General features: G+C 44.9%; 1 protein-coding gene across 2 annotated transcripts in view; it reads right to left on the bottom strand.

The window, feature by feature from the left end:
- The window catches only part of FLT1 (fms related receptor tyrosine kinase 1), a 110454-nt gene that overhangs the window by 36800 nt on the left and 45665 nt on the right, over positions 1–27989 (bottom strand). For both annotated transcript variants that reach the window (XM_024755448.1, XM_024755447.1), the window contains 2 exons: positions 13738–13869; positions 3346–3452 (listed from right to left, as the gene is read on the bottom strand). In XM_024755448.1, coding sequence (XP_024611216.1) covers positions 3346–3452; positions 13738–13869 — 239 coding nt within the window. The remainder of the gene's footprint in view (positions 1–3345; positions 3453–13737; positions 13870–27989) is intronic.

The following is a 27989-nucleotide window of genomic DNA, read 5'->3' as shown; positions in this document are numbered from 1 at the left end:
GAATCCGCCTGCCGATGCAGGGGACGTGGGTTCGAGCCCTGGTCCGGGAGGATCCCACGTGCCGCGGAGCAACTAAGCCCGTGCGTCACAACTACTGAGCCCGTGCGCCACAACTACTGAGCCCGTGCGCCACAACTACTGAAGCCCGTACACCTGGAGCCTGTGCTCCGCAACAAGAGAAGCCACCGCAATGAGAAGCACGCACATGGCAACGAAGACCCAACGCAGCCAAAAATTTATAAAAAAAAAAAAAAACGGGAGAAAATCCAGCCCTTATCAGTGAGGATTTACTCTGAGGTTGGAGGAATCGTCTGGAAATAATTCCTGACACCTTGCTCCCCCTCACCTCCTACAACCAATTACTTCTCGAATTCTATAGGTATCCGGTTACTGATACGATACTTTCTTGCTCTCATCCTTTTTTTTTTTTGCGGTACGTGGGTCTCTCACTGTTGTGGCCTCTCCCGTTGCGGAGCACAGGCTCCAGACGCGCAGGCTTAGCAGCCATGGCTCACGGGCCCAGCCGCTCTGCGGCATGTGGGATCTTCCCGGACCCGGGCACGAACCCGTGTCCCCTGAATCGGCAGGCAGACTCTCAACCACTGAGCCACCAGGGAAGCCCTCTCATCCTTTTATTGACATTAAAATTTCCTAAATTTTTAGAAATACAAAGGACCTCTTCAATTTAGTCCCAGTTTGCCTTTCCAGTTTTATTTCCACTAGGTTCCTCTATGCAAGGTAACCAGACTCCTTCCCTAACCTGGGGAGTTAGGCAGGAGTTCAGGTGGGATGTGTCTTTCTGCTGCTTTTCTTCCAGCCACAGCCTTCAAAGTCTGTCTCTAAGCTGGACTTTCTCTGAAGTTTTTCTCCCCCTCTCGTCCTTTGAACTCTGTAGTCTTTGTACCTCCCTTACAGATTTGGCAAGTTTTGCTTTTGTTAGCTCTGTTTCCCTATATGATGTACCTCCCCTTTCAAAACCCCATTGTTTAACTTTCCTTTCCTTCAAAAGCAGTGGCCTTCATTGTCACGTCTCAAAGCCAATCACTCCATACAACAAAAGCCTGATGTTACTTACTCACCGTGGAGGAGGGCTGCCATCCCACATACCAACACTGTAAAGTACACCTTCCTGGTTCTGAATAGCAAGTCTAAGGTCAAACAACCTGGGTCAAAACTCAGCTCTGATTCTAACTAGCTTAGTGACTTTGGGCAAGTTACTTTACCTTTCCAAGCCTCAGTTTCCCTCTCTATAAAATGGGAATAATAATATATTTACACCTTTGTGTTTTTTAAAGGATTAACTGAGATACAACATAACGAACATCCCACAAGGTGCCACAAAGACCTGGCACATTAATAAGGGCTAATAGGGACTTCCCTGGTGGTCCAGTGGTTGGGACTCCACACTTCCACTGAGGGGGGCACGGGTTCAATCCCTGGTCGGGGAACTAGGATCCCACATGCCCTATGGTGCAGCCAAAAAAAAAAAAAAAGCTTTCTAATAAGGGCTAAGACATCTCTAGAAATTGAGGAAGCCTCCTTGATACCTTCCAAGTCCTGTTGATTTTATCTCCCAAATATCTCTTGACTAATCATTTAGACTAAGTGACCATCATTTCTTTTTTTTTTTTTTTTAGTTAAATTATTTATTTATTTTTGGCTGCGTTGGGTCTTTGTTCCTGCGGGCGTGCTTTCTCTAGTTGCGGCGAGCTGCGGCTACTCTTTGTTGAGGTGTGCGTGCTTCTCATCGCGGTGGCTTCTCTTGTTGCGGAGCACGGGCTCTAGGCACGTGGGCTTCCATAGTTGTGGCATGTGGGCTCAGCAGTTGTGGCATGTGGGCTTCAGTAGTTGTGGCTCACGGGCTTAGCTGCTCCGTGGCACGTGGGATCTTCCCGGACCAGGGCTAGAACCCATGTCCCCTGCCTTGGCAGGTGGATTCTTAACCACTGCGCCACCAGGGAAGTCCCTCTCTCTCTTTCTCTCTTTTTTTTTTTTTTTTAATATTTATTTGGTTGCACTTGGTCCTTAGTTGCAGCTCGTGGGCTCCTTAGTTGCAGCATGTGGGATCTAATTCCCTGACCAGGTTTCGAACCTGGACCCCCTGCATCGGGAGTGTGGAAGTCTTAACCACTGTGCCACCAGGGAAGTCCCGTGACCATCATTTCCGAGTTGGACTACCAAGGTCTTCTGCTAGGTTCTTCTCTATTCACTCTTGCCCACTCTGGTCCTTTCTCCTCATACAGCTGAAATCATCTTTCCAGACACAGATCTCTCACCCTTACAATCACCCACCTTTGCTTAACCTCACCCCTTCAAGGCTTCCTCTCACTTCTAAAACACAGAGGGAGTTTCTTCCCGCAGCTTACAGGGCCCTGCCTGGGCAGCCACTACAGCCTCTCCTCTCCTTTCCTGCGCCCCCTTGTCTCTCATCCCCACCTCTTCCCTGGGTCAGTCTCTCCTCTTCACTGGGTCCCCTCTGCTTGCTCCAGCCCCAGACGTGTGCTGTCTCTCTGACTGCAGACTTCCCCTCCCTTATGTGTTGTTTAGTCGGCTTTGTAGCATTTGCTCTGCACTGTTGTTAGAGGTCCCTACACAGGGTCTGGCACTCTGCCCCGAGCAGGCACACGGGAAATATCTGGGCCATGAATGAATGAGTAAGGGTTGGCTCTTTCCCCCACTAAACTTCCGAGAAGCAAACTGTGCTACAGGCCTAATGATAGGAATCTGATGTCCTGAATTCCAACCTGAGCCTCACACTCTAAAGCACTTAATTTTATCACGGGGCTCAAAGAGTATGGAACAGCAGAGCTGAGACAGAGGTGGGCCTTTATTTTGCTTTTTCCCTTTTGGTTCTTGGCAGAGAGTGGGGTTAAGAACATGAACGCTTCCCAGGTCTCATGTTGAATTTAATTGAAAGACTTTATATCAAAAATGTCCCTTCTGTGTCTGGGAAATAGTCATCTGTTCATTGCTCTAGCTTTTGTTCTGAACACCCCACGTTAGGGTTGAGATACTTTTTTTTTTTTTTTTTTTGGCCGTGCGGCATGCAGGATCTTAGTGCCCCGACCAGGGATCGAACCCGCGCCCGCTACAGTGAAAGTGCGGAGTCTTAACCGCTGGACCACCGGGAAATCCCAAGAGATGTTTTCATGCTGCATTTGCCGTGTTCACCAGGTCAGAGGGAGGAAGAGGGTCTGCCATCTGTTCAGGGCCTGCTCTGGACATCAGGCAGGCATTCTGGGGTCTGGGGGGACCGTGCATGATGTCACTACACCAACGGCGCTGCTAGGCATTTGGGCCGATTATGCAAGAAGAAGCATAGCATTTCATCTGAAATGGTCTTACCCTTTTCAGTTTTCGGATAAAGAGAGTTAACAGGAGCCAGAAGAGGGTCGCGGCCACACAGGTACACGTCAGAGTGATCAGCTCCAGATTAGACCTGTCTGGGGTTCCTGGAGAGAGAAAAACACCAAGAGGGCGTTAAAGAGCAACTCGCAAACTCCAGGTCTGTGATTTGACACAAGAAGGTTGGTGACCTGGAATGCTTCATCAGAGTGCAGTCGGCTGACTGGAGCAGGAATCCGCTTCCAGGACAGAGCCTCTTACCTTCTCGGTCCGGCAGGGTCTGTGCTATTATCATCATAAACTTACGTGGAAACGAAAAGACTTTCCAGAAATTTTGCTGTCGGGTTTGCAAACAGTCTCAGAAATAGAGGAGAAATTAACAATGGGAAAAAACATTAAGGCAGGAACGAAACCTCATTACGGCGCTAAATCTGGACTATATGAGATCTCCCTAATGGGTTTTAGAGGAAATTCTAAAGAAAAAGAAAAAAAAAAAAAAGACATAAGAAGTCTCCCTGGGGACTCACAAAATTCTTCAAAGTGGGTTTTCAAAATAAAAATACAACCCCAGGACTGTCACAATTGCCTGCTCACTCCTTTTGGAGCGGCCAGGCCAGCGCTTTGCAGTCCCGCTGTTCACATCTGGGGCTTCTCAACAGGCGGCCTGCAGGGCGGAGCTCAGCAGAAGTACCAGCTAGAGCCAGTTCTTCCCGATCACCTTATTTCCCAGAATGACACAGATCCAAAGCCGAGCACTGTTTCTCCATGACCAAAAAGAAAATACCCAACGTAACCAAGAGAAGCTTCCAGAGAGGACGGTCTCTGGGATTTGTAAAGGAATGCTCCAGTGGGCCAGAACTGTGGTTCCCTGCTTCCTGATTCCAGTGGACACTTTCCCAGGAACTCTAAAGTGATGTTCCTTTCTTTGAACTTCATTAAAAGGAGACAGAGTCTTAGTATTAAGTTAGGCCAAGATCAAGTGAAACGTATTCCTTTCAGAAATGGTGAGGGACTTCCCTGGCAGTCCAGTGGTTAGGACTCCATGCTTCCACAGCACGGGGCGGGGATTCGATCCCTGGTCGGGGAACTAAGATCCTGCGTGCCGCGCCGCCCGGCCAAAAGAAGAGAAAAGAAAAAGAACTGGTGATGTGGATGATGATACTTTTTATTGAGCGCTTCTTATGTGCGAAGTCCTCACACATGCCCGATGAATAGGGGCAAGGATATCCCCATTTCATGGATGACAGTTTTATCTGGTGGGCTCTTTGTTTTAACTCAACGAAGACGTGTTGAGTCCCGCCCCAGGCAAGGAGATGGGAAGGTGAATAAGGGAAAGCTGCTGTCACTCCCCAGGAGCTCACTCACAACCTAACCAGGAGGCTTAAGGCAAATACAAAGAAACTAGGTACAAAGAGTTTGGAGATGAGGGACACTAACGCCTTTTGGGAGAGGTGACATGTGAAATGGATTTTGACCTACAGGGATGGAGGCAGGGGAGGGCATTATAGGCAGAAGGAAGGGTATGGGTGAAGGCCCAGAATTGGGAAACAATAGGGCACTGACGGAGTATATAATGCAGGATGCGGGACGGGACCAGACCACAGGGAACTGTGAGGATCCCTGTGGTTTCAGCTCAGTGCTGTGGACAGCTGCAGCCCGTGAAGGTTCTCTGCCCTCAACAGTAGCAAATACACAAGCTAAAACCGAGGCCGCTTCCCTCTTCCCTCACATACCTACACTTCCTGTGGCCATTATCCTCCCCACGGCTAGAGGGGAATCTGGCTTTTTCTCTCTTTTCAGCCCATCCCCAGGTCCTGCTTATTCTGCTTCCACGGCTCATGAAATTGTTACGCCCTGTCCTACCGCGTGATCACCACCTAAGTCCCCCTGAATGACCGCATCAGCTTCCTAACCAGCCTTGAGTCCCCAGTGTCTCCTCCGCTCCAGCCCGTGTCATCTTGCCAAATCATGGATTCCATCCTGGGACTCCTTAAGTTCCACCGTTGCTGCCCACCCTCAGCCCCGCCAGGATAGAAAGCCCAAGCCCTCAGGTCCTTTCTGCCCAGCCTTGCCTGTTTCCTCAGCCTCATCTCCTGCTGCCCTCCCACATGCTCTACATCAAAATACTTGTAGTTTCGTAAACAGACCAGCCCTTCTGCACCTCTGTGCTTTGGCCTTCGCCCTTTCTCTACCAGGATGTAGGCTTCCCAGGGCTGAGGTCACACCTTACTCATCTTTCTATCCCCACTCACCGAACTGGGTGAATAAGCGGATAAATCATACTCTGCTTTGTCTCCAGAGAGTTTCACGAAGCTTTCAATGGGTTCCGGGCCAAATTCCCTTTCACGTATATTCATCGGATAAATACACGGAACATCACCCGTGTCCCAGGCTCTGCTCTGAGTGCTGGTGTACGGTGGTAAGTGAAAGGGCACGGAATGGAGCTCACAGTCTGGTGTTCAGGTATGAACTGACGGGTGTGTTCAAAGCGCTGCGTGAAGCAGTGGAACGGAGGTCCTCTCGTTCGCTGCTGCATCTCTGGTGTGGAGACGAGTGCCTAGCACGTAGCAGGTAGGCATCCTGAAAGTGCTGGGTGAGTGAGTGAGTGAATGAATTGGGATTCATTCGCTGCTGTGGCATCTTGCCGTCACTTTTCCCCTGAATCTCCTGAGACTGAGAAGTTTCAATGACCACCTTTTCTCTCAGTACGTCCTCTTGATGGGAAAACCGTAAGCGCAAGTTTGTGAGTTTGGATTTCCTCCCCCGCAGTAAGAGGTTTAACGTTGCCTTGCTCTAGTCACACAGGCACGCACGCGCGCACTTCTTTGCTTATGCGGTAAATGCGTTTTGTGGAACCGAAAAACTGATTGGGACCTACTCCAGGGCACAGTGGCCTGGGGCTCCTGGAGATGCTGAGAGCATCTTAAGACACGGCTCTGTCTGCATAAAGCCTCCGCAGGGGCCTCCTGCACGGAATGCCCCGGGAGAGACCCCCTCTCGTGGGAACTTTCCCGCTGCATTCCCCGGGGCCGGAAGTTGACCCCCCGAAGTAATTCCACGGTCCTTACTCTGGCAGAATTCCCTGCAGTGGGAGCAAATGTGTTTGTGTGCACTTCGGCATTTAAGGAATCATCTCATTAAAAACATCTTCAAGATGAACGTTAATTAGAAGGGAAAGGTCTATTTCATGTTCTATTAGGGTTGACTGAGAACTAAACTCATTCTGTAGGAGGTAGTATCTAGGCTCTACCTCTATCTTGTCTGATAACTTGATCTCCATCTTTATTTGGAAAGTGACTATTAGGATAGTCTGCTGTAGATTAATTTAAATCAGCAGCGTCTCTTACCATCCAGCTCTTGGATGTGTTTTCAGCGGTCAGACATCTACACGCTGGCCGGACTACACCCAACCTCACCTCGTTGGTGTCAGCTGATGAACTCGGTGCGTGAGATAGCCCAGCTGCAGATGGCCCGCGAAGGAGGCCAGTGGAACGTGGGTGGGATTTGACCATACTAGGAGTTAGCACCGGATCTCAGGGACGTCCCTCCCGTCTGATGTGTGTGAGAGACCAGCACCAGGACATGGTACCAGGGTATCTTTATGCGGGACAAGATGGTGGCTGTCTCGAAAAGGTCAGGTATTTGTGCCTCTTATTTCAGGTTGCTGACCTGGCTGCCCAGAACGTTGCATGTCAGTTACCCTCCCAGGCTTCGTCCCATCCCTGCTGGGATAGGAAGGGCAGGTGCCAGACAGAGGAAGGGCTGATTTCTGAAGATGGTAATCCTCGTCTACAGTCTGTACAGCTGGGCGGTGTCTTGCCGTCCTGCCCTGGGCCTTTCTGCTAGTGATGGCAGCTCTGTCTGCGTGGGGCCCAGGCTGTGTGATATGGCAGCATCACACTAGCCCTGACATGCGGCTCTGAGTGGTACCAGACTACTTGAGTCAACAGGCAACAGAATCAGGCAGCTCAGCTCGTGCGGTATAACTGTGGTGCCTCCCAAGAAGTTGGGGAAACTCCCCAAGCAAAAGACCAGGGCCCCTGGCCCCAGGGCCTTCCTTAACTGCAGAAAAGGAAGTCTTTATGTGACCCTACAAGCAGCTATGTCTGAGGCCAAGGACTCTGTGCCCCAGCTTCCTCATCCCTAAGATGTGTGACAAGAGCACCCCACCTTACGGGGAGATGGTTAAAGCCAGTGTGAGCTGTTACTTTGAAGGCCTCCTCCCAACACCCGCCTTTTCCTTTTTTCCCCTTTTTATTACTTTCTGGACTTCAGGTGCAAGATCCTTTTCTTCATCCAAACACATCTCATATAACACAATTTGTCTTTTCTTTCTAAAACGAATCAGACTTTGACCCAAGTCCTGATCATTTTCTAGGAACAACTGCGTTACTTTCCCTGAGAAATTGGCCTGACGCTGCAGCCTGGCTTAGGAGTTATTCTCTGGTTCTGGCATCGTTTTAATTTGAGGTAACTGTTTATGTGGGTTTACTGCCCACGAAGCTATTAGGACACAGAGAGGAGGGTGTGTTTCTTGTTCATTTTGCGTCTTGAGCACTGGCCTAGTGAAAGTCTCAATAAATATATATGGATGAAAAGAAAATCAGTACACCTAGACCTGGCCTCCCATGTGAGCAAGTCAAGCAGTGCTACCTCCTTTGATTTAAAATCCAGTAACCAGTAATCCAGCTAACCTTATTATGTAAGTCTCTAAGGTTTATTGGACATTAAAATTGGCCTTCATACTATTTATGAAGCTTTATAGGAATCTACATAGATTCGTGTACAGCCATCAACTTGGAATTCTTCTTAAGGACGGTGATTGTAGGCATACTCTATTCGGATTAAATCTGAAGTACATTTCAAGAGTAATTTTAAGTAAAGATACTTAGAATTGCTATCCTGGGCTTCCCTGGTGGCGCAGTGGTTGAGAGTCCGCCTGCAGATGCAGGGGACATGGGTTCGTGCCCTGGTACGGGAAGATCCCACATGCCACCGAGTGGCTGGGCCCGTGAGCCATGGCCGCTGAGCCTGCGCGTCCGGAGCCTGTGCTCCGCAAAGGGAGAGGCCACAGCAGTGAGAGGCCCGTGTACTACCAAAAAAAAAAAAAAAAAAATTGCTATCCTATCAGTTCTGTAATACATTTTTATCACAGGAAGTTAAATCCTTAGGTCAAAGAGGAATTTTGGGGTCCAGAACACCATTTGTGTGACTTACTGGCTAAGTCTAGAAAAACTATAATACAGAAAGTTTTGTTGAAATGGAATTTGGTTTATCATATTAACAAATGATAGTGTTAGCTAATACTGAAGAAGTTTTTATCATATGCCAGATGCGGTGTTAAATGTGTTAATCCTTGCAACAACCCTATAAGGTCGGTATGCCATTATTCGCACCCATTTTTCAGATGAGCAAACTGAGGCTCCAGGAGGGAAGTCATTTGTCCAAGGTTGCACGGCTCACGAGCAGGGACGCACCTGGCTTCAGAGCGGGGACTCTTCCCCACCAGGCTGAGAGGCAGGAGAGCAGAGTGGTTAAACAGGGATCCAGTTCTCTCAGCACTGCCTCTTCCGAGCTTTGCAACCCTGGACAGGGTCCTAACCCTCTCGGGGCCTCGGATTCTCACTTGTAAGTAGGAAAAAAACAACCCTCATTGGACTGAAGGAGGCTAATGGATGTTATGTGCTTAAAACAGTGGACCACACAGTCCACAAGCATTAAGATGTTGTAATCGAATTCCATCACCATTTTTTGCATTCTTGATCAAGGCCAACTTTATGTCATTGCTTGGGTTTAATTACAAAGGCATGCACATCCCGCCCCCAGCCCTCCCATGTGAAATTAGTGAGCTGCCTGCTTAGCAGTCGGTCTCTCTCTGTTCTCTCCTGGGGAAACCCTTCTGAACTGCCAACACCCATGACAGGAGTGACATCAGTCACCAACATCTTCGTGTCAATTAGTTTATCACATCCTCCCTAGTACCAGGAGAGCCAGGGGGAGAGAAGTGGGGGCACGCAGGCTTTAGGAAGAGAGGAGCTAAGGTAGGGGCAGTCAGAGATCAGAGGAGGCTCAGAAAGGAGAGATGCAAACTCAACGCTGGCCAAGCGTGATGAAAAAAGGCTGGATACCCAAGACAAGTCCCTTTTGAGCTCTTCTTACCTAAAGATGTTAAAGAACATAGTGTATCCTTCCTGCCATGTGAGTCCTTTCCTGAAACGTGTTAATGTGCGATTATTGTGGCACAACATTTACAAATCACACCTGTGGTGCCATCTGAAGTATTCAGAGTGCCCTGAGGCAGTCTTGTGCTTTCCATGATTTTTGCATCCATCAGCCTTCCTCAAAAGAATGTTAAAAATGGTAACTATTCTTCAAGTTGTTTTCTCCTGTGTGATTATAAATGATATTATAATGCTTTGCTATTATTTCAATAGCAAAGCCTAAATCTGTTAGAGGAATACACACACACACACACACACACACACACACACACACACACACACACATAGTGGTTATTACTAATAATGATAACGTATAGTTTATTTTAAATCCTTGGATGAAAATGTGCCCCCATTGCACTGTAACAGTCCCGTTGAGTTCCACGGGCTGTGGCGTGCTATGTTAATTTCAGAAAGTATTTTGGTTAGTTACAGTTTTGTTGCTGTTGTTTTTAATATTAGAACTTCCCCTCTGAGCACTCCACCTGTGCTCCTGAGCAGTCCAAACCAAACAAGACCTGTGATTATTTAAAGAAGCCACTTTGATTCCCCAAGTCCGCTCATCCTTTTCAGATACAAAAATAACACATTGTTTTATCTATGAGTATAAGAATCCTTTTTCAAAGGAAATAAAAAGAGCAGACAGTTTCCTTCCTGGCTAATTTGTGAACCTCTTTAAATATGTTAAACATAGCCACAGACACAACTTATTTCCCTGGTTTCACTTCCTAAACTCAACCTGACAAGATAGGTCAGTGTGGAGGGTCTATACTGCATACATTAGGAAATCAAGTCTAAAGCTTTCTTACTTTCTTCTTTAAATGTATTGATTTATTTTTGTCTGTGAAGGGTCTTTGTTGCTGCGCACTGGCTCTCTCTAGTTGTGGTGCGCGGGCTTCGCATTGCCGTGCTTGTGGAGCACGGGCTCTAGGCGCGCAGGCTTCAGTAGTTGTGGAGCGCGGGCTCTAGAGCGCAGGCTCAGTAGTTGTGGCGCACGGGCTTAGTTGCTCCGCGGCATGTGGGATCTTCCCGGACCAGGGCTTGAACCCGTGTCGCCGGCATTGGCAGGCGGATCCTTAACCACTGCGCCACCAGGGAAGCCCAAGTCTAAAGCTTGATTCACCTAATTCACAGCCACCAGAGTGAGAAGAATAAATGATTTAGACTCCAGAAGCAAGAGTCTCATTTCAGTGATGAGATCACAGGCAGGTACTGCCTTTAACCGTTCTGAACAGCGTCCAAGGATGAAATCTTTATTCAATGAGCCCAGAGTACTTCTGTTCAAGATACTGCGTCTCATTCACAAGATGCACATGCTGTCAACTTTCAGAAATTCCTCCTATTCAAAATTATACCTTTATGTGGAGCTGAAACCTGCCTCTTTGAAATTTTACCACCATCTCCCTTCCTTGGTTCTGGTTATCTTTTCTGGTGAGTCAAAGAATGAGGCCAACCTCTCCTCTGTCTGAAAGCCCTTTAAATATTTGAAGAAAACAATCCTGTCCTCCCCAAGTGGACTCATTTTTAGACTAAACATCCTCATTTCCTTGCACTGTTTTATCATTACCGTATTAGGATATGCCTTCGTTTGTTTATGCTTCTCTTAGAAATAGGTACAGATATTTCATGCGTGGCTTGATGATGGCGGATCAAGTAATTTCTCAGCTAACCACAGTTTTTCAGCAGAGAGGCTGGATACAGCCATCACTCTGAGAGCAGAGAAAGAGTTACAAAAGAGAGCAAAGGAGGAGACGGCAGAAAAACTATAAAAAGCAGACACAAGAACTCAACAGGGCTGTTGGGGGCAATAATGGGTGAAAAGACGGAGTCATATATATATATATAGTGTCTGCAGCTATCTTGCAGATTAGACCGTTTTTCTAAGTGATACTGAAGATTAATGCCCCGTGAGGAAAACGAGATCATGAATCCAAAGTACCAATTCCTCGGGGTCGGGGAGGGATGGATTGGGCGTTTGGGATTAGCAGATGCAAACTATTATATAGAGAATGGATAATCCACAGGGTCCTACTGCATAGCACAGGGAACTATATCCAATATCCTGTGAGAAAGCACAATGGACAAGAATATGAAAAAGAATGTATATGTATAACTGAATCACTTTGCTGTACGGTAGGATTAACACAACATCGTAAATCAACTATACTTCAGTAAGATAAATTTAAAAACAAAAGCACCAATTCCTCAGAAAAGTCAATGGACCAGCCAATAGGAAATGGTTAGAATTGTTTAGATTCTGTCATTGCCAAGGGAGATATCAGTGTGGGAGGTCCAGAGCTGCCACATAACTCACTGTCTTCTTTCCTGCCCCATCCACTTGGCCAATCCAACATCCTGCAAGGCCTCCTTCAGAGGTCAAGTCACTCGCCATATCATTTTTGGCCTCTAGGAAGTCCTTTAGCCTTTATCAGCGGCACTGTGTAGTCTGTTTGATACAAACTAGGGTTTCTGTGTTACCCACAGGAGGAGCTCAAAATGTTCATTGATCTGGTTCTAACGGTTTCATGTTCCCCTTAATCGCCTTCCAACTAGGTTTTCAAAGCACAGAGAGGTTAGGGATCGTGACTTGCACGTCCATATCCTGCAGCATCCTGGGCAAATACATAAGTGGTTGACTTAATTTAATTTGGCTTCTCTCTAATGCCCTCAGCGATATAGTGATGTGTTTCTTTCTTCAGACATTCACTGGTGGTTTTCTAAAGAGATTAATCCAGCGAACATTTCTCGAGTGCCCTGGACCAGGAGAGTGAATAACGCAACGATGAGCGTTGTATTCAAGGTCCATGCCAAGTGCTGTGGGAGCACCGGGTTCAGGGGGCACGGTGGTGAGACACGAGACATGAGGTGTAGAGAAAGTGACCCAAGAGCGAAAGTGAATTTGAAAAGATGAGTAGGATTACTATATATAAAACAGGTAAACAACAAGGACCCGCTGCAGAGCACAGGGAACTCTACTCGATATCTTGTAATAACCTATAATGGAAAAGACTCTGAAAAAGAACGGATAATGTATAACTGAATCACTCTGCTGTACACTTAAAACTACCACAATGTAAGTTAACTGTACTTCAGTAAAAGAGATTTAAAAAAATAAAAGGTGGGAGTAGGATTGTCTGGGGGAGAACAAGTCGGGAAGGAAGGCTGTTCAGACAAAGGGAAAACGACGTGTAAAGGGCAGAGGACCAGGGGGAGTGCGGTGTGTTCCGGTTTAGTCCAGGTGAGGGGCCTGGGGCGTGTGAGGGGATGAGAGCTGAGGCTGGAGGAGACGCATGTGCAGGACCGAGTGTGCTGGGGTGAGGAGGATGGTAACCACGAACCACTGCAAGACTTCCTTCAGAAATTCTTACATATTCTGAAGTCTACTGGGGAGCATTTGCAAACAGGCTACTGAAGAAATTCCATCTCTTCACGTAAAACCTCAGCGAGCCATAGATGTGTATACATCTAAGAGGCGCCAATTCGAAGACTTTACGGTGCTATAAATGTTATGTTTTCTGGGATGATTTTTGGCTTTGGAGAATTGAAATTGAGGTCTAATCTCTGTTCTAAATGGAAGCCACATGGCCAGAGTCCACGGTCGGATTAGGTCCCTTTAGGTTTTGCTGCTCAACAAAACTGAGGAAGCCCTTGGAATATTTTTCTTCCACGTGGTCTGTTTATCATGTGTTGCTTCTCTCTGAGAGTATTTTGCGGCCTACTTCGTGTTAAAAAACCAGTTTACGAAAACGGCGGGAAGAGCCGGCATATGTGTAACTGGTGGGAACTGGAAAAAGAATGGATAATTTCCAGCGTGTGGGGTTTCTCTCTCTCTACACCTGTCTTCTGCTTTCTTGGATTTCTTTCTCACAGGTGTGGCCACTCTGGTCATTCTCTGTGGGTCAGTGTCATGGCTCTGGCAGCAGCTGGCTCTCCTGTCTTCCGGGAAATACCGTCCCCCCACGGAGACTGTGTTCTGACGGTGGCCTGTGTCCTCACCTTCAGCCTCGCCAGGAGGGGGACCAGCCAGGCCTTCCCAGCGGGACGGGGAGGGGAAAAGGAGGTCAGGGAAAGGAATAGACCGGAGGGGCAGCGGGCCACTGGGAGGTGGAAAGTTCAACAAACAGGGAAATAAGTGTCTGAGCAGCTTCTCGCGCTTTCTGGAGCAGTTGTTTACCTTGCACGGTGAGGTATGCCGAGCTCTCCACGGACCCCTTCTGGTTGGTGGCTCTGCAGTGATAGACACCTTCATCCTCTTCCGTGACTCTTTCAATAAACAGTGTGCTGCTTCCTGGTCCTAAAATGATTCCTGGGGAGCGAGAGATGTTTAGATGAGTGAGCCTGGATGACAAACCAAAACGGCCACTTCTGTACCACAGCCCTCTCCCTGTCATTATGCCTCCAGACGAGGAAATCCAGGCTCTGGTTCACCTGGGCCAGGGCTGCGCATTTGTTTTCTCTCCCCCAGGCTTTTTTGTAGTACCTTCTATAGCTCTGCGCCCCTACTTGGGAGATGCAGATCTGACCCAGGCCAGAAAGAAATGAGATGGGGCTACCGCCCCCAACTTGAAAGAGCACATATCAAGGAGGTGGCATATCTAATGATATAATAAACTACCATTTCCTCAATGCCTGCCGTGTGTCAGGCACGACCGACACCCCATTCCCATCTCGACAACCGCCCTGTAAGGGGTTATCGTCTCCATCTTTCAAACGTGAACACTGAAGTTTGGGGAGGTTAAGGGACTCAACCGAGAGCGTGCAGTTTGATGGAAAGCACATTCGTGGCTCAGGGGTCAAAGCCAATCCCATCTCGTTGGTCACAGTGGTAAAGAGCTTGGGCTGGGCTTTAATCGAGGCCTCACCAGCACAGCTCTGTCACTTTAGGCCAGTTACTTCACCTTTCTGTTTCAGTTTCCTCAGTCTTATGATGACAGTGAAAGCAGTTCCTACTCAATCAACGGGAAAATGAATAGCAAGTGCCCAGCACATAGTAGGTGCTCAGTAAATGCAGGTTTAAGTATTACTGTGGAGCCGGTGTGAGGGAAGGAGCTTCCGGACCCAGTCGCTTCAGTAGCAAGTACTGTCCCCGTGTATTTGAGTACTGACTGGACTTTAGTCTGTGGCAGAGACTTGGGGGGGTAGGGAGGGGCAGGCTAAGACACCGTGTCTGTCGAGGAGGGAAGATCAACTCATACCAAATACAACATACATACATACATATCAGCAAACAGAAAATGTTTTATGAGTGAGAATAAATACACGTAGCACAGCGGACCCAATCAAACGTAAAGTGTGGCTGGGGAGGAGCTCAGTAAGAATAGGCCACTCAGGGAAGGCGTCATGGAGTATATGGGCCTTGAGCCGAGGTCAGGTTATCACAGGTGATGGGAGAAGGGGGGCCACTGAGAAAAGGCAAGACCCTGAAATGAACACACACCAAGTGCTTGTTCCGGAATAAATTGAACCCGACCAGACCAGAGGCTGTATTTTGTTAGTTGAAATAGTTTGTATTCTCCTGATTATAAAAACTATATCTGATATAGAAAACTTGAGAAGTACTGGAAAGCATAAAGAAAATGTGAAAAGACAGACAAACCTACAATCTCACCCCCAGTCAGTTCTCCTTTAGTTTTTTTAAAGTGGCCTTTTTTACACAGCTTGTTCATTGACATAATGACTATTTTTGAGGTCCACTGTGTACTGGACACTAGTCTAGATGCTGGTGATATGGTAATAAGCAAGGCAAATGAGTCCTTGCCTGCAAAGGGCTTAAATTATAGTTTGGGAGAAGTACCAGTAAAGAATGTCATTTCAAGTAGCCATAACGTTTGTGAGGGAAATAGACCCGGTTAAGGAGGTCACAAGTTAAGGAGGGTGAAGAAGCTACCTTAGATGGGGTGTTCTGAGGAGACTCTGAGTACGTGACGTTTTGAGCAGAGACCCGGGAGGTGGGCAGGGGTGAGCAGGTGAGGACCTGGAAAAGGGCATTCTAGGCACAGGGAGTAACAAATATAAAGCCCGTGGGGCAGGAAGGAGCTTGTTTAGGGAAAGATACAGTGGCTTTGTCCAGGGGTGACTGTGTTTGTTGGAAGTGGTAGGGATTGGTGGCGCTGGGGATCTTTTGAAGGCTTGCTTATGGGTTAGCATGTGGTACATGAAAAAGAGTAATAAAAGTCTGGCTTCAGGGTTGATAGTTTGAACAGCTGGGAGGGTGGTGGTACCCTTCCTGGAGGGGAGGGGGAGCAGGTTTGAGGGAGAAAAATCAAGAGTTCTGTTCTGTTTCTGAGGTTTCATTGGGGGCCCAGGGAGGAGGTCGGGGTTAGAGCTGGCTGCAGGGACTCAACATTTGGGAGTCATGGAAAGCCAGGGGAATGGAAACAAAGCTCATGGGAAGTGAGTCCGGAGAGAGACGACAGCTGGCCTGAAGGCTGAGCCCCGGGAAATTAGAGAAAGAGGAAGCAGCAGGGAATGAGAAGGAGTAGCCCAGGAAGTTGCAAGAAAACCAGGAGAGCGTGATTCCTAGAACCAAGGAGAGAGCTCATGATAGAGAAGGGCGACGAGCTACGTTCGGTGCAGCTGAAAGACTACGAAGAAGGGAGATCACAGACCACTGGGTTTGGGAATGAGCCGTTTCAGTGACATCTGGGAACAGAAGCTTGATGACTGTCACTTAGAGACAGGAGGTGATGGAGGAGAGACGGCTAGGGGGTTACTGTCAGGAGGGTAGCTGGAGACCAGCACAAGGTCAAGGAATGAATTCGTTTTTGAAATGTGAAACTTTACAGCATGTTTACGTGCTGATAGGAATAATCTGAGATGGGGGGGAGAGAGAGAACGAAAGAGAGAGAGAGAGAGAGAACGAGAGAGAGAACAAGAACAGAAGGAATAGTACCAGGAGTGGATTCTTAAAGAAGTGAGAGGGGATGGAACTCAGTGGCTGAACTGGCCTTGGATAGGAATCGGGACAGTTCATTCAACTTAACAGGAAGAATGGCAGAGCGTAAAGGGACATAGACTGGACAATTTGGTGATACATTTTCTCAATAAACAAGAGGTACTCATCTGTTGAAACTGAGGAGGAGGTAAATTTGGAGGTTTGAAGCGAGAGAAGAACGTGTGAAATAGTGTGCTGGGAGAGAGGAAACAAGTCCAGTAGTGAAATGTTGGTAAGATTTCTCCTAATGCTTATACAAATTTAAATACTGACCCCACCCCCCCAATATCATAGCATAAGTTATTCCCCATGTTCTTACATGCTTTGAATATAGTCATTCAACGTATGCATGTACCCTAATGATTGGTGTTAGGTTATATCTAATTGCTCGTAACTATAAATAATAGTGCAATGACATCTTTAAGCATAAAGATTTTTCTGAATTTCAGATTATTTCCTTAGGAGAGATTTCCAGAAACAGATCTATTAGGTCAAAAGCTCTTGATTCATATAATCAGACTGCCCTCCAAAAAGATAACACCAGTCAAAGCTTCTACCAGCAGAGGATAAGAGACTGTTTCATCACTTTCCTACCAGTAGCATCTAAAAGATAGAAAACACAAAACTTTGTTGATTTGATAGAGTAAAATGATGGTTGTCTTAATTTGTATCTTTTCGGAACATTCTTTCATGTGTTTCTTAGCCATTTTTATTTTCAAAGCACCTGTTTTGAGTAGTTGACTGGAAAAGGTGAGTTCAGATTAAGGAGAGCTTTGAAATCCTGGCTGAGGAGTTTCCATTCAATGGAGAAGGAAAGAGAGGGTCACAAAGATTTTTGAGGGAAATGACCTAATGAGAGCAATGTTTAAGGAAGTTTAGTCTAGAAGGAGAATGCAGGATGGACTGGAATGAGGAAAAAGTGGTATCTGGAAGTCCAGCTCAGCAGTGGTAATTCAGGCAAGGAGTGTTAAGGCTCCAAGGGTGGATGGTGGGAAAGGAAGTGGAGGGGGGAGAGATGGAAACAGACACTTCGTAGAAACAAGCCACAGAAATTGGTGCTTTATTGGATCCAGGAATAGACAGAGATGAGTCCAGGATGGTTCTGGAAAAAACACGAGAGCTCTGCCCTGTAACCTTGGCTAGATCATTTAATCCCTGTGGGGCGGTTTCCCCATCTGTAAAACAAACAAAAAACCCCTGCTTTATCTATTTCATGGTATTGCTATGAGGATCAACAGAAATAATTTCAGTGAAAGCTTTGAAAAGTGCAAGATATGGTGTAAGTGGCGCTCCCAGAAAGTGAAAGTGTGGCTGGAGAGCGGGTGATCGGGGCAATGAACCTTTGGAAGAGCAGCGATCTGGCTACCCACAGTGGTCTCCACTGCAGCTGACCTGAGCCTCAACCAAGTTTCTATCACTCAGATCCCAAATTAAGGCTAACGGCATGATCAAAGAAAGTCAAAGGACTTGGATTTCACCCAAGGAGACAGATGTGTAATTGTAGAGGTGAGAGGATGGTGCCAGGGATGCTGATGGGCTGACATCATCTGGCCCAGTTCCCTCTTCCCATCACGTGGAGGAGAGATGGGGTGAGAGAGTGTCCAAAATCAACAAGCACAGCTCTTCTTTCTGACTTGGCCTCACTCTGCACAGCAACAAAGGCACAGACCTGGATACGTCGTCATCAGACCCCCGAGAAACCTCGTCACGCTTCTCTCATTCTCCACTCTCGCTACTTATTTCCCTTCTCACACAAATAGGCCAGTTAATCCCCTTATTATTTTTCCCCATTCATCAAATCTTCTGCCCATACTTAAACTAGGGGAGACAACTGTAGTTCTTTTTTTTTTTTAAGTCTTTATTGAATTTGTTACAATATTGCTTCTGTTTTATGTTTGGGCCGGGGGGCACGTGGGATCTTAACTCCCCGACCGGAGATCGAACCCACATCCCCTGCATTGCAAGGTGAAGTCTTAACTACTGGACCATCAGGGAAGTCCGTCCCCTAGTTTCTTTAATGCCTTAACCTGTTGCTACCTTGATGCAACCTGTTCACTATGATACAGGCTCTGGTCTAACAGTGGAGCTCACCTTTTAAGGAGGACTCTCTTTTTAGTTTTGAATTTTTTCATTGTAATTTCAAAGATTTTAAGAGTGCAGAAAAAATATAACCCATGTGGCTCACCATTAAGAGAGCCAGATGTCAGCGTTTTGCCATATTTGCTTTAGACCCCTCTCTCTCTTTTTTGACGTGTTAATTTAATTTTAAAATTTTTATTGGAGTATAGTTGATTTACAGTGTTGTGTTAGTTTCTGCTGTACGGCGAAATGATTCAGTTATACATATGTCCACTCTTTTGAAGATTCTTTTCCCACATAGGTCATTACAGAGTATTGCGTGGAGTCCCCTGTGCTACACAGTAGGTTCTTATTAGTTATCTATTTTATACATACTAGCGTGTATATGTCAATCCCAGTCTCCCAATTTATCCCTCCCCCCTTTCCCCGTTGGTAACCGTAAGTTTGTTTTCTACATCTGTGACTCTATTACTGTTTTGTAAATAAGTTCATTTGTACCATTTTTTTTAGATTCCTCATAAGCGATATCATATGATGTCTGTCTGTCTGACTGACTTCACTCACTATGACAATCTCTAGGTCCATCCACGTTGCTGCAAAAATTTATAGATACTTTCCCCCTTCTCCTCCCTCTCTCCAAAGCTACCACTATCCTAAAGTTGGTGCACCTCATTCTCATGTTTTTGTACTTTGTCTACATATTGATGGATGTGTATCTCTATAGAATATATAATATTGTTTGCTGGGTTTTAAAATTCCAAATAAATTGTGTCATATGGTACATATCCTTTTTTAACTTGGATTTTTTTTCTATTCAACAGTGTTTTAATATTTATCCTTGTTGATACATGTAGATGGAGTTCACTTCACTGACATGTAATATTCCACTGTATTAAAAAGCCACAGATTTTTTTTTTTTTATCCACTTCTATACGGTAGTTAGGTAGTTTCCACTTTTTTTTGATGTTACAAAGAAGGCCACAATGCACATCTGATACAGCTATGTGTACCTTGTTATGCAATATCTCTTGGTACTGGGTTATAGGATATACCCATTTTCAACTCTACCGAGTATTACAAAATTGTCTTCCAAAATATACCAATTTACACTTTAACCAGCAATGAGTAAGTGCTCCCCTTTCCCATTACTCACCAGTATTTGGTGTTATCAGGTGTTTTAACTGATGGCAAAATTTTGGGTGTGAAGTGACGTCCCTGATTTCTAGTTAGGTGGGACATCTTTTTCCATCTCGGTTGGCCATTCAGGCTTCTTTTCCTGTGAATTGCCTGTTCCTGTCCTTTGCACATTTTCCTATTAGCCTATTTGTTTTGTTCTCAATGATTTTAGGGTTCTTTATATGTTTTGGATCCTGGGCCCTTGTTAAATATGTTACAAGTCTTCCCCATTCTATGAACCGTCTTTGAAACTTTGTTTATGGTGAATTTTTTTTTTTTTTTTTCTGTACGCGGGCCTCTCACTGTTGTGGCCTCTCCGGTTGCGGAGCACAGGCTCCGGACGCGCAGGCCCAGTGGCCATGGCTCATGGGCCCAGCTGCTCCGCGGCATGTGGGATCTTCCCGGACCGGGGCACGAACCCGCGTCCCCTGCATCGGCAGGTGGATTCTCAACCACTGCGCCACCAGGGAAGCCCCTATGGTGAATTTTTAATTCAAAAGCTTTTAGAATCTTAATGCAGTCAAATTTATCAATCTATTATCCTTTGTGCTTTTTGTTACTTGTTAAAGAAATATTTCCTATTCTGATATCATAAACTATTCATTCCCCTTATATACTTTCTTCCCCAAAAAAATCTGATTAAAGAATTTTGCCTTTTCTCACTTAGGTGTTTAATACATCTAGATTTTCTTTTGGAGAAGGGTATGTTTATCGCGTGAGGTAAGAATCTAACTTTTAGGGCTTCCCTGGTGGCGCAGTGGTTGGGAGTCCACCTGCTGATGCAGGGGACACGGGTTCGTGCCCCGGTCCGGGAAGATCCCACATGCCGCAGAGCGGCTGGGCCCGTGAGCCATGGCCGCTGAGCCTGCGCGTCCGGAGCCTGTGCTCCGCAACGGGAGAGGCCACAACAGTGAGAGGCCCGTGTACCGCAAAGGAAAAAAAAAAAAAAAAAGGAATCTAACTTTTACTGTATAAATAGCCAATTATGCCAGCTTCACTTACGGAATAATCTGTGCTTCTTCCACTGAGTTGTGGTGCCAGCTCTGTCAGGTACTCAGTGTCCATATATTTGTGGTTCTGTTTTTAGGCTCTCTATTTGTTCACAATGACCTGTTTATCTGTCCCACGTGAGTTAAACCATGATTAACTTAAGTTATGATTGCTTGATAACACAACTTGATATTTGGTATGAGATGATCCCCTTTTCAAAATTGTCTTGGACCTTTACACTTCAATATGGATTTCAGGTTTAGCTTGTCAAATTCTGTAAAAAGCACTGTTGGAATGTTGATGGGAATTCCACTGAATTTATGTAATAATTTGGGGGAAATTGTCATATTTATTTTTAGGTCGAAACATGAAATTGTCAATATTTTGACCTATAAAATGGCTCAAAAATGGTTCAACTTGATAATAAACATTCCCATCTAAGAATACCAAATATCTTTGCGTTACTTAGGTCATCTTTTATGTCATTTGACAGCTTTAGGATTTTCTCTTTAAATATATTGTTCTTCAATTATATTTATTCCTTGATAACGTAATTTTTGTTATTATGCAAAATGGCATTGGGTTCTTTTTTTTTTTAAACATCTTTATTGGAGTGTAATTGCTTTACAATGGTGTGTTAGTTTCTGCTTTATAACAAAGTGAATCAGCTATACATATACATATATCCCCATATCGTATTGGGTTCTTTGAAGAGTCACTTTATCTGAATTTCATCTTTCCCCTTTGGGTGTTAGTTATTAGAACAAGTAGAACTCATAAACGTGATGCTCTGCTTTGTGTTGCTGAGGTAATTTAATTGTAGGCCTGCTTCCTTCCAGATGGATCACCTAAATTATTTCCAACCACAAAAATCATGACAATTCCCACGGAAACTTACAATTTATCATGATCAAAACTCTCCTGCACCCATCAAAGTCCAATTCAAATGGCATTTCCTCCCCGAAGCCTCCCCTGATTACCTCAGTCAGAGGTGCTAATTTGTATCTGATGGAATTTCATGCCATTCATGTTGCATATTTTTGAGTTGACTTTGTACCTGTTATGTGTAAGTTTTTCAAAGGTGAGGACTAAGTTTTACTCACTTCCCTTTTCTTTAGAATATAACAAAATGTCTGGCTCATGGTAGGGAATGAGTGTTACGTTTAGGAAAAAAAAAGTAATTTTCGTTATGATAGTCTTGGCTCACCAACTAAATGATAAACGCTTTGAAGTTGGCATGCGCTACGTTTTCAATAAATGGTAGCTATGATGATGTAGTTCTAGGTCACAGTAAATAATCATACCTTTAGATTGGCAGTTCTGAAAGGAATTCAGCAGCTGAGAGCTGTATCTGAATTAAGGATCAGAAGAGCGAAAATACAGATTCAGGATGGTTAAAGGTGACCCAAGAAAACTAGCGATAGGATGTCTGATTGATTTCCCGCAAGCAACACAAAGGAGATAGTACATATCCAGTCAAACTTCGGAGGTTGGAAAACTATGTCTGGGGAAGAGAAATCCAAGCTTAGTAAATTTTAAAGGCTGACAGAATTCGGGAATGAAGAATGATGGGCTCATCAAATAGCACTAAAAAGATGGACGAGTCCTGTGTTTTCACATGGTCACCATACAGCTTCTTCCTTCTTTATTGAGAATTTCACTCTAAGGTCAAGCCTTGTGGCAAAGCCTTTACAGATGTAAGGGAAAAAAAGTTGGTAAAGTATGGAATAATCTGAGACATGGTGAAAAGCAGCCTTATAATAACGTGCTAAGTTGTAAGAGAGTTGTGAGATGTTTAAAACATATGGTCTAAAGGGGATCTGATGGGCGATGTGATCTGTGGTGAGACTGTTGGCTCTATAGCCTTGAAAAAGACAGAGAAAGAAGAGAAGCTCTTAGAAAAGAATGAGATTAAGGACAGTGATGAACAAGCTGTATAGTATTCCTCTCCATGCAACCACTGAATAAGGGGAAAGCCATAAACAAAGGTTCTTTCATTTGAGATAAGGTCTATTGCTTCACTAGTTTAACTTCCAAAAGTGGGTTATGATAACAGAATAGTTTCTAGACGCTCTTAAGAAATTGTAAACCAGTTGAACTGAAGGGGTTGTGGTTGAAGTGAGCACCCTGTAGCTATGCCAAAAACACATGTATTTCTAAACACTTAAAAGGGAAAAGCATTTTTTTGCCCTTTCACTGTGAACTTTACTATTGTTCCAATGAAGTAGTTCAAGATGATTTGGGCACTTAAAAACATGTCAAGTGGTGCTAACTCTACAGTTATTAGCTATAAAACCTTAGCTATTCACCGTTTATGTCTATAAATTATAAACACATGCGTGCATGTGCGCACACACGTAATATACACACATGCACTCACCCCCGCCCCAATAAATTCTCGTGCTATGTTCAGACTGGCCATAGCCCCTTCCATGAGGTTGGATGAATTTGTACTGCAGGATACAGCCATTCACCTTAAGTGGTCTTTCTGTGGATAGTAAAGTAGCGTTTCTATGACCATTTTAAGGCAGGAAATAATACGGCACTGCACAAGAGGTTAAAGTCAAGAAGGTGTTTTTCCATTGTTAGGAGAATAGCTAAATAAATTATGGGAACACATACTATGTTATAGTGTATGCCTGCTTAAAAAAATGAGGCAGACAATAGGTACAGACATAGAAAGATCTCCAGGATATATTGTGATAAAAGCAAGTCATAAAACAAAACACGTAAAAAAAAAATAAAAATAAAAATAAAAAAAAAAAACAAGGAGTATGAGCTCAACTCAAACTTATCTTAGAGATGCTGGCTTTCCCATATAGCCCTACTGTAATCCATTATCTTATTTTGTTCGTCACAACAGTTAGTACTATCTGATTGTATGCTGTAGGCTTATAGTTTTGTTTGTTAAATTTATTACCTGTACTTTCCCATTAGAATGGAAATTCAAGGTCCCTGTTTTGTTTCCAGCACCTGGTGTACTCCTGGCACAGAGCTGGCTCTCAGGGAACAGCTGTTGAATGAATGAATGAACCCCATCTATCATTTGCCTCACATATATCTGTGTCCCACATTTGCATATATACACATATGTAGGTAAAAAATGGAAAAATCTTTGATGAAATACACATGAAACAGTTATGTGTCCATTCCCCATAAGGGAAATTTTTACAGCTTATTCTATTTTGGTCCGATGTGAGCTTTGAAAATGAAAACGTACTCATGTATTACTTATTAAAATAAATAACAGGAGTTTTAATAATGAAATTGTAGGCCTCTTTACCATCAACAAAGAGCCACTGAATGAACGTTGAAAAGCTCTGTGGATCCAAAGACTTACATATTTGCAAAACTTTAGAATATTGACTATGTATAGAATGATAAAATATTTTTGAAGAAAAGCAGATCTATGCTTCACGGTAATTTACAGTTGTGGTTTAAAGCAAGAAAAGGACAAGCCAGAACCTATTCCTTCAGGAGACCGGCGAGAGAGAGCGAGGGAGCGGGGGAGCGAGGGAGAGAGGGAGCGAGGGAGAGGGATCTCAGAAGCAGATTATGCAAAAATCAAGCTTTGACTGAATGTGGGTGGAGGAGGAATGAATTTACTTGATTTAACTTTTTCAGTAGCAATTAAGTGATGGGCTGAGTTCACAGATGAGCTGATCTGAGAATGTATTTGTTGGCATATTTTCCTTAATTGAACTGGGCAGAGTGGTGACCCCAGCTGCATTGCTATGTGTCACTTTAGATCCTGGTTAAGCTGTTTCAAGTTTGTCCTTGGGTGGGGGGGGGGGGGGGGAGGAGGAGTTTCCATGCAAATGCTGAACTTGTGAGATAGAAAAACCTCATCTCATTATTTTGCCAAGAGATGGAGGAGAAAACTTATCCAGGTAGTGTCTGAGTTTTCTTTCTTTAGTCACCCAGGCTTCAATGTAAGCAGGAAATTGTGGATTGGGGATGGAGACCCGCTTTCACTCCAAGAGCCCAGACCATGGCTCTTAGTTCTGGAGTTAGTGACTCTGGACAGGGCACAGCCCCTGCTGGTCTCTGGGAACACTCCTGGGAGAGTCTGCCCTCCCCCTCCCCCATCCCCATCCATCTTTATTTCTCTCTTGTTTTTCTTGCTCTCCCTTCCTTTTTCTCTGCTACTGGTCTCTCAAACATCGACTGCTCTTCAGACAAAACAAGCTGCTGATCGTGGCCGTGCTCAAAGTACAGTTCCATGGGTCACAAGAGGTCACAGAAAAGGTCAAAAGAGGAGGTGAATTCACAGTCAGAAGGGAAGAGCCTTAAGGGGTATGAGGTTTCCCTTTGAGGTGATGCGAAAGTTCTGAAACTAGACACTGGTAATGGGTGCAGGGCATTGTTAAAATACGTACTGCCACTGAATCGTGCACTTTTAATGGGTAAAATGGTAAAATTGATGTGTATTTTGCCACAATATTTTTAAAAAAGGGAAAGGATCTTTCTAAAGCGATGCCCACATTTACAAGTTCTCTCCCATTTCTTATGTTCTAAATTTTTCATTTGAACATTCAAGAGGGCTTCTAAAAAGGCACCCAACCAAACGTAAACAACTTGCAGGGGACCTTGTTGTTTATATGAACGAGTCTGTGCCGGCTTATGTGTGACCCCTCAGCTGGGTCTTGCTGTGGCTGACAGCTTTTGGGAGGCTTTTCTGGGCTGAATGGGGATGAGGATAATAGGCTGGAAAAGGCATCCAAGTAGTTTCCTTTAGGCAAAGCATTAGGATGTGGTATGATGCTATGTATGTACATGTAAGACCTAAATACGGTGTAACTTGACGATAAAGAGAGAGATTTGGGGGTGTCAGGATTGAGTCTCCATAAATAACTACTGATTTCCAGTACAAAACGGGCCTCTACTCACGGGTTACTTTTCTGGATGTAAACCCTACAGCTCCACTGCCCTACATGCGTCAGTCCCACCAAACCAGCCAAGCGTTAGCAAGTAATCGCAGGAAGTAATTCTCCAGTCTTTCAGCAGGTTAGAGCTGTGGTTAGGGTCGGGGGTCCTCTTGTCTGGATTGGGCTAGTAGCTCTGAACTCTGGCAGTGCCAACCAATGAACTGTCTTCCCTGCTATTACCCCAACTCCAATCCCCCCTTAATTCCACTCCTTTTCCCCTCACCTTCTAAATGGAAGTTTATCCTTAGAAAAGAGCTGAGCCTCGGTTCTATGCTATGTTCAGGGTGTCCTTCACGCTTACGTTGCTCTCACAGATACAACTAAACCTTGAGATATTCTGGCAGAAGAGTTTTGGATGAAGAGCTACCGGGGTATCTACTAGTGAAGCTTGGCCCTTCTTGGTCTGGGTACCTAGAACCCTTTACCTTAAAGACACAGGTAGCAGAGGAAGGGATGACGTGATTGGCTGATGAGCCGATCACGTGAGCACATTGCCTCAGTGCATGATGGGAATGATAAACAGAGCAGCCCACTCAGCTCCCCCTGTGCTGCCCTGTGTGTACCTGGGATGTTTATACTCATTTCTTTCCTGCAATGTCTCTTAATCCATTTTGCACCATAAGGGTACATTTCATGAGAAAGAAAAGGCAATTACTATTCAAGTTTTGCAAAAGGTTAATTGACATTTCTGAATTTTATTATTCTAGGAAATCATGCAAAAATAGCCTGAGAGTGAGGGTCGGTTTATCATCCCGGGGCATCAACATCCTCAATGATCTTTCTCCTCTGCTTTTCCTCAGGATCTTTCTCAGATCTATGAAAACCACTTGACACTTCAGGTGTAATTCTGTCCCCCAGGTACTAGGACAGTAGGTCACCTTGATCTGAATATGCGCTTACAGGTACAGATATTTGGTGTCAGTGACACAGTGACGACAGGAAAGATGCCCCTTTCAGATCCTTAGATAAATAGTCCTAGTGACCAAGATCTCACTTAGGAAGGAACATTGAGAGTGAGACGGAATTAATTCTTCCGAGATGGAATTAATTCTTCCTGAATTCTTTGTGGTTCCAACCCTACTGTTTTAATCTTAAAATATTCTGAAAATGTCTTGCTGTTCTAGAAATTTCGATGACGGTTTCTTGGGCTTTACTAAAAACATCTCAGGTCAGTATCGCCTTCTGTTCTCTGAAATATTTTCAGAGAGGAAGGGCTTACTTTTTTCAGCAGTTGAATGGCTTTTGTCAGGGACCCCGTTTTCTCTGTACCCCCATCTGGGAGATGGTTTGTGCGTGCATTGGTGTAGACCTAAGCCGGACCCACCTCCTGCCACCTCTGCTTTGCAAACTGATCTTGATTCCTTACAGTGTCACTACGAACTCAGTGGCCAACAGCCCCACTTGCTGTGCTTACTCAGCTCTGTCACAGCTTTAAACATTTTAGGACCTCACTGGACAATCTGGGAAGAGTGTGAGCTAGAAAGGTGACTTTTTTGATCATTTGGGGGGAACTGCCAGTCCCTTGGGCAGGTGGCTGGAGGAGTTACGAAGACACTCCGGGGAGTCAGAGGTTCTCCAGGGTGACTTTATTCCATTGTTCCAAGTCTGGGTGCAAATTCTTAAAATGGTTAGCCTGACAGAAAGAATGTTTCTTAAAGGAGCTTTCCTGTCTGTCTACCCCTAAGAATCAAACCATACTCAAAGCAGCCACTGTCATGGAATCTGTCTCCAACTTAGAGCTCTCGTGGTGCTTCTCTGGTACTGGTCATTTCACATTTTCCTTTCATGTCTGGTCCTTTATATTATACTCACTTTAGTGGCTCTGTTCTCTTTTAACCTGTCTCTTCAAAGTAAATATGCCTCTTCAAAGTAAACATGTCTCAAATCACCTCCCTCTTTCAACACTTTGCACCCTATCAGTCCCTCCTAATCGTTCCCAGTTCTTTACTTGGGTCTAATCTGGAGGTTCTCCTACCTTTTATCACTCTTTGCGTCTTTTCTCTTATTTCCTCCTTATCTCTCTTCCATTCGATGTATTCCACTAAGAATGAATGATTGAGAACCTACTGTACACTCAGTGTTGAAGCAGGAAAATTAAAGTACAAAGGATGTATTTTTTCAATTATCTAATGTATTAAAGATCTTTTAGTCCTGCGATGGAGCCACATTTTCTACCTGTCCCATTTATTAATTCACCTTATTCCATTTTTAGGCTCATTAACTCTGGTGCCCATCGTCCTGATGATAGTAAGTTAGGACACACATGGCTGGTGCCTGAAGAAGCTGTGTTCACTTAAAGACGTACACTAACTGATTACC

This window comes from Neophocaena asiaeorientalis, unplaced genomic scaffold, assembly GCF_003031525.2.
Source record: "Neophocaena asiaeorientalis asiaeorientalis breed wild unplaced genomic scaffold, Neophocaena_asiaeorientalis_V1.1 scaffold59, whole genome shotgun sequence".
NCBI lineage: Eukaryota > Metazoa > Chordata > Mammalia > Artiodactyla > Phocoenidae > Neophocaena > Neophocaena asiaeorientalis.
The sequence above is the reverse complement of the archived record's forward strand: the minus strand, read 5'-3'. Positions and strand labels throughout refer to the sequence as shown.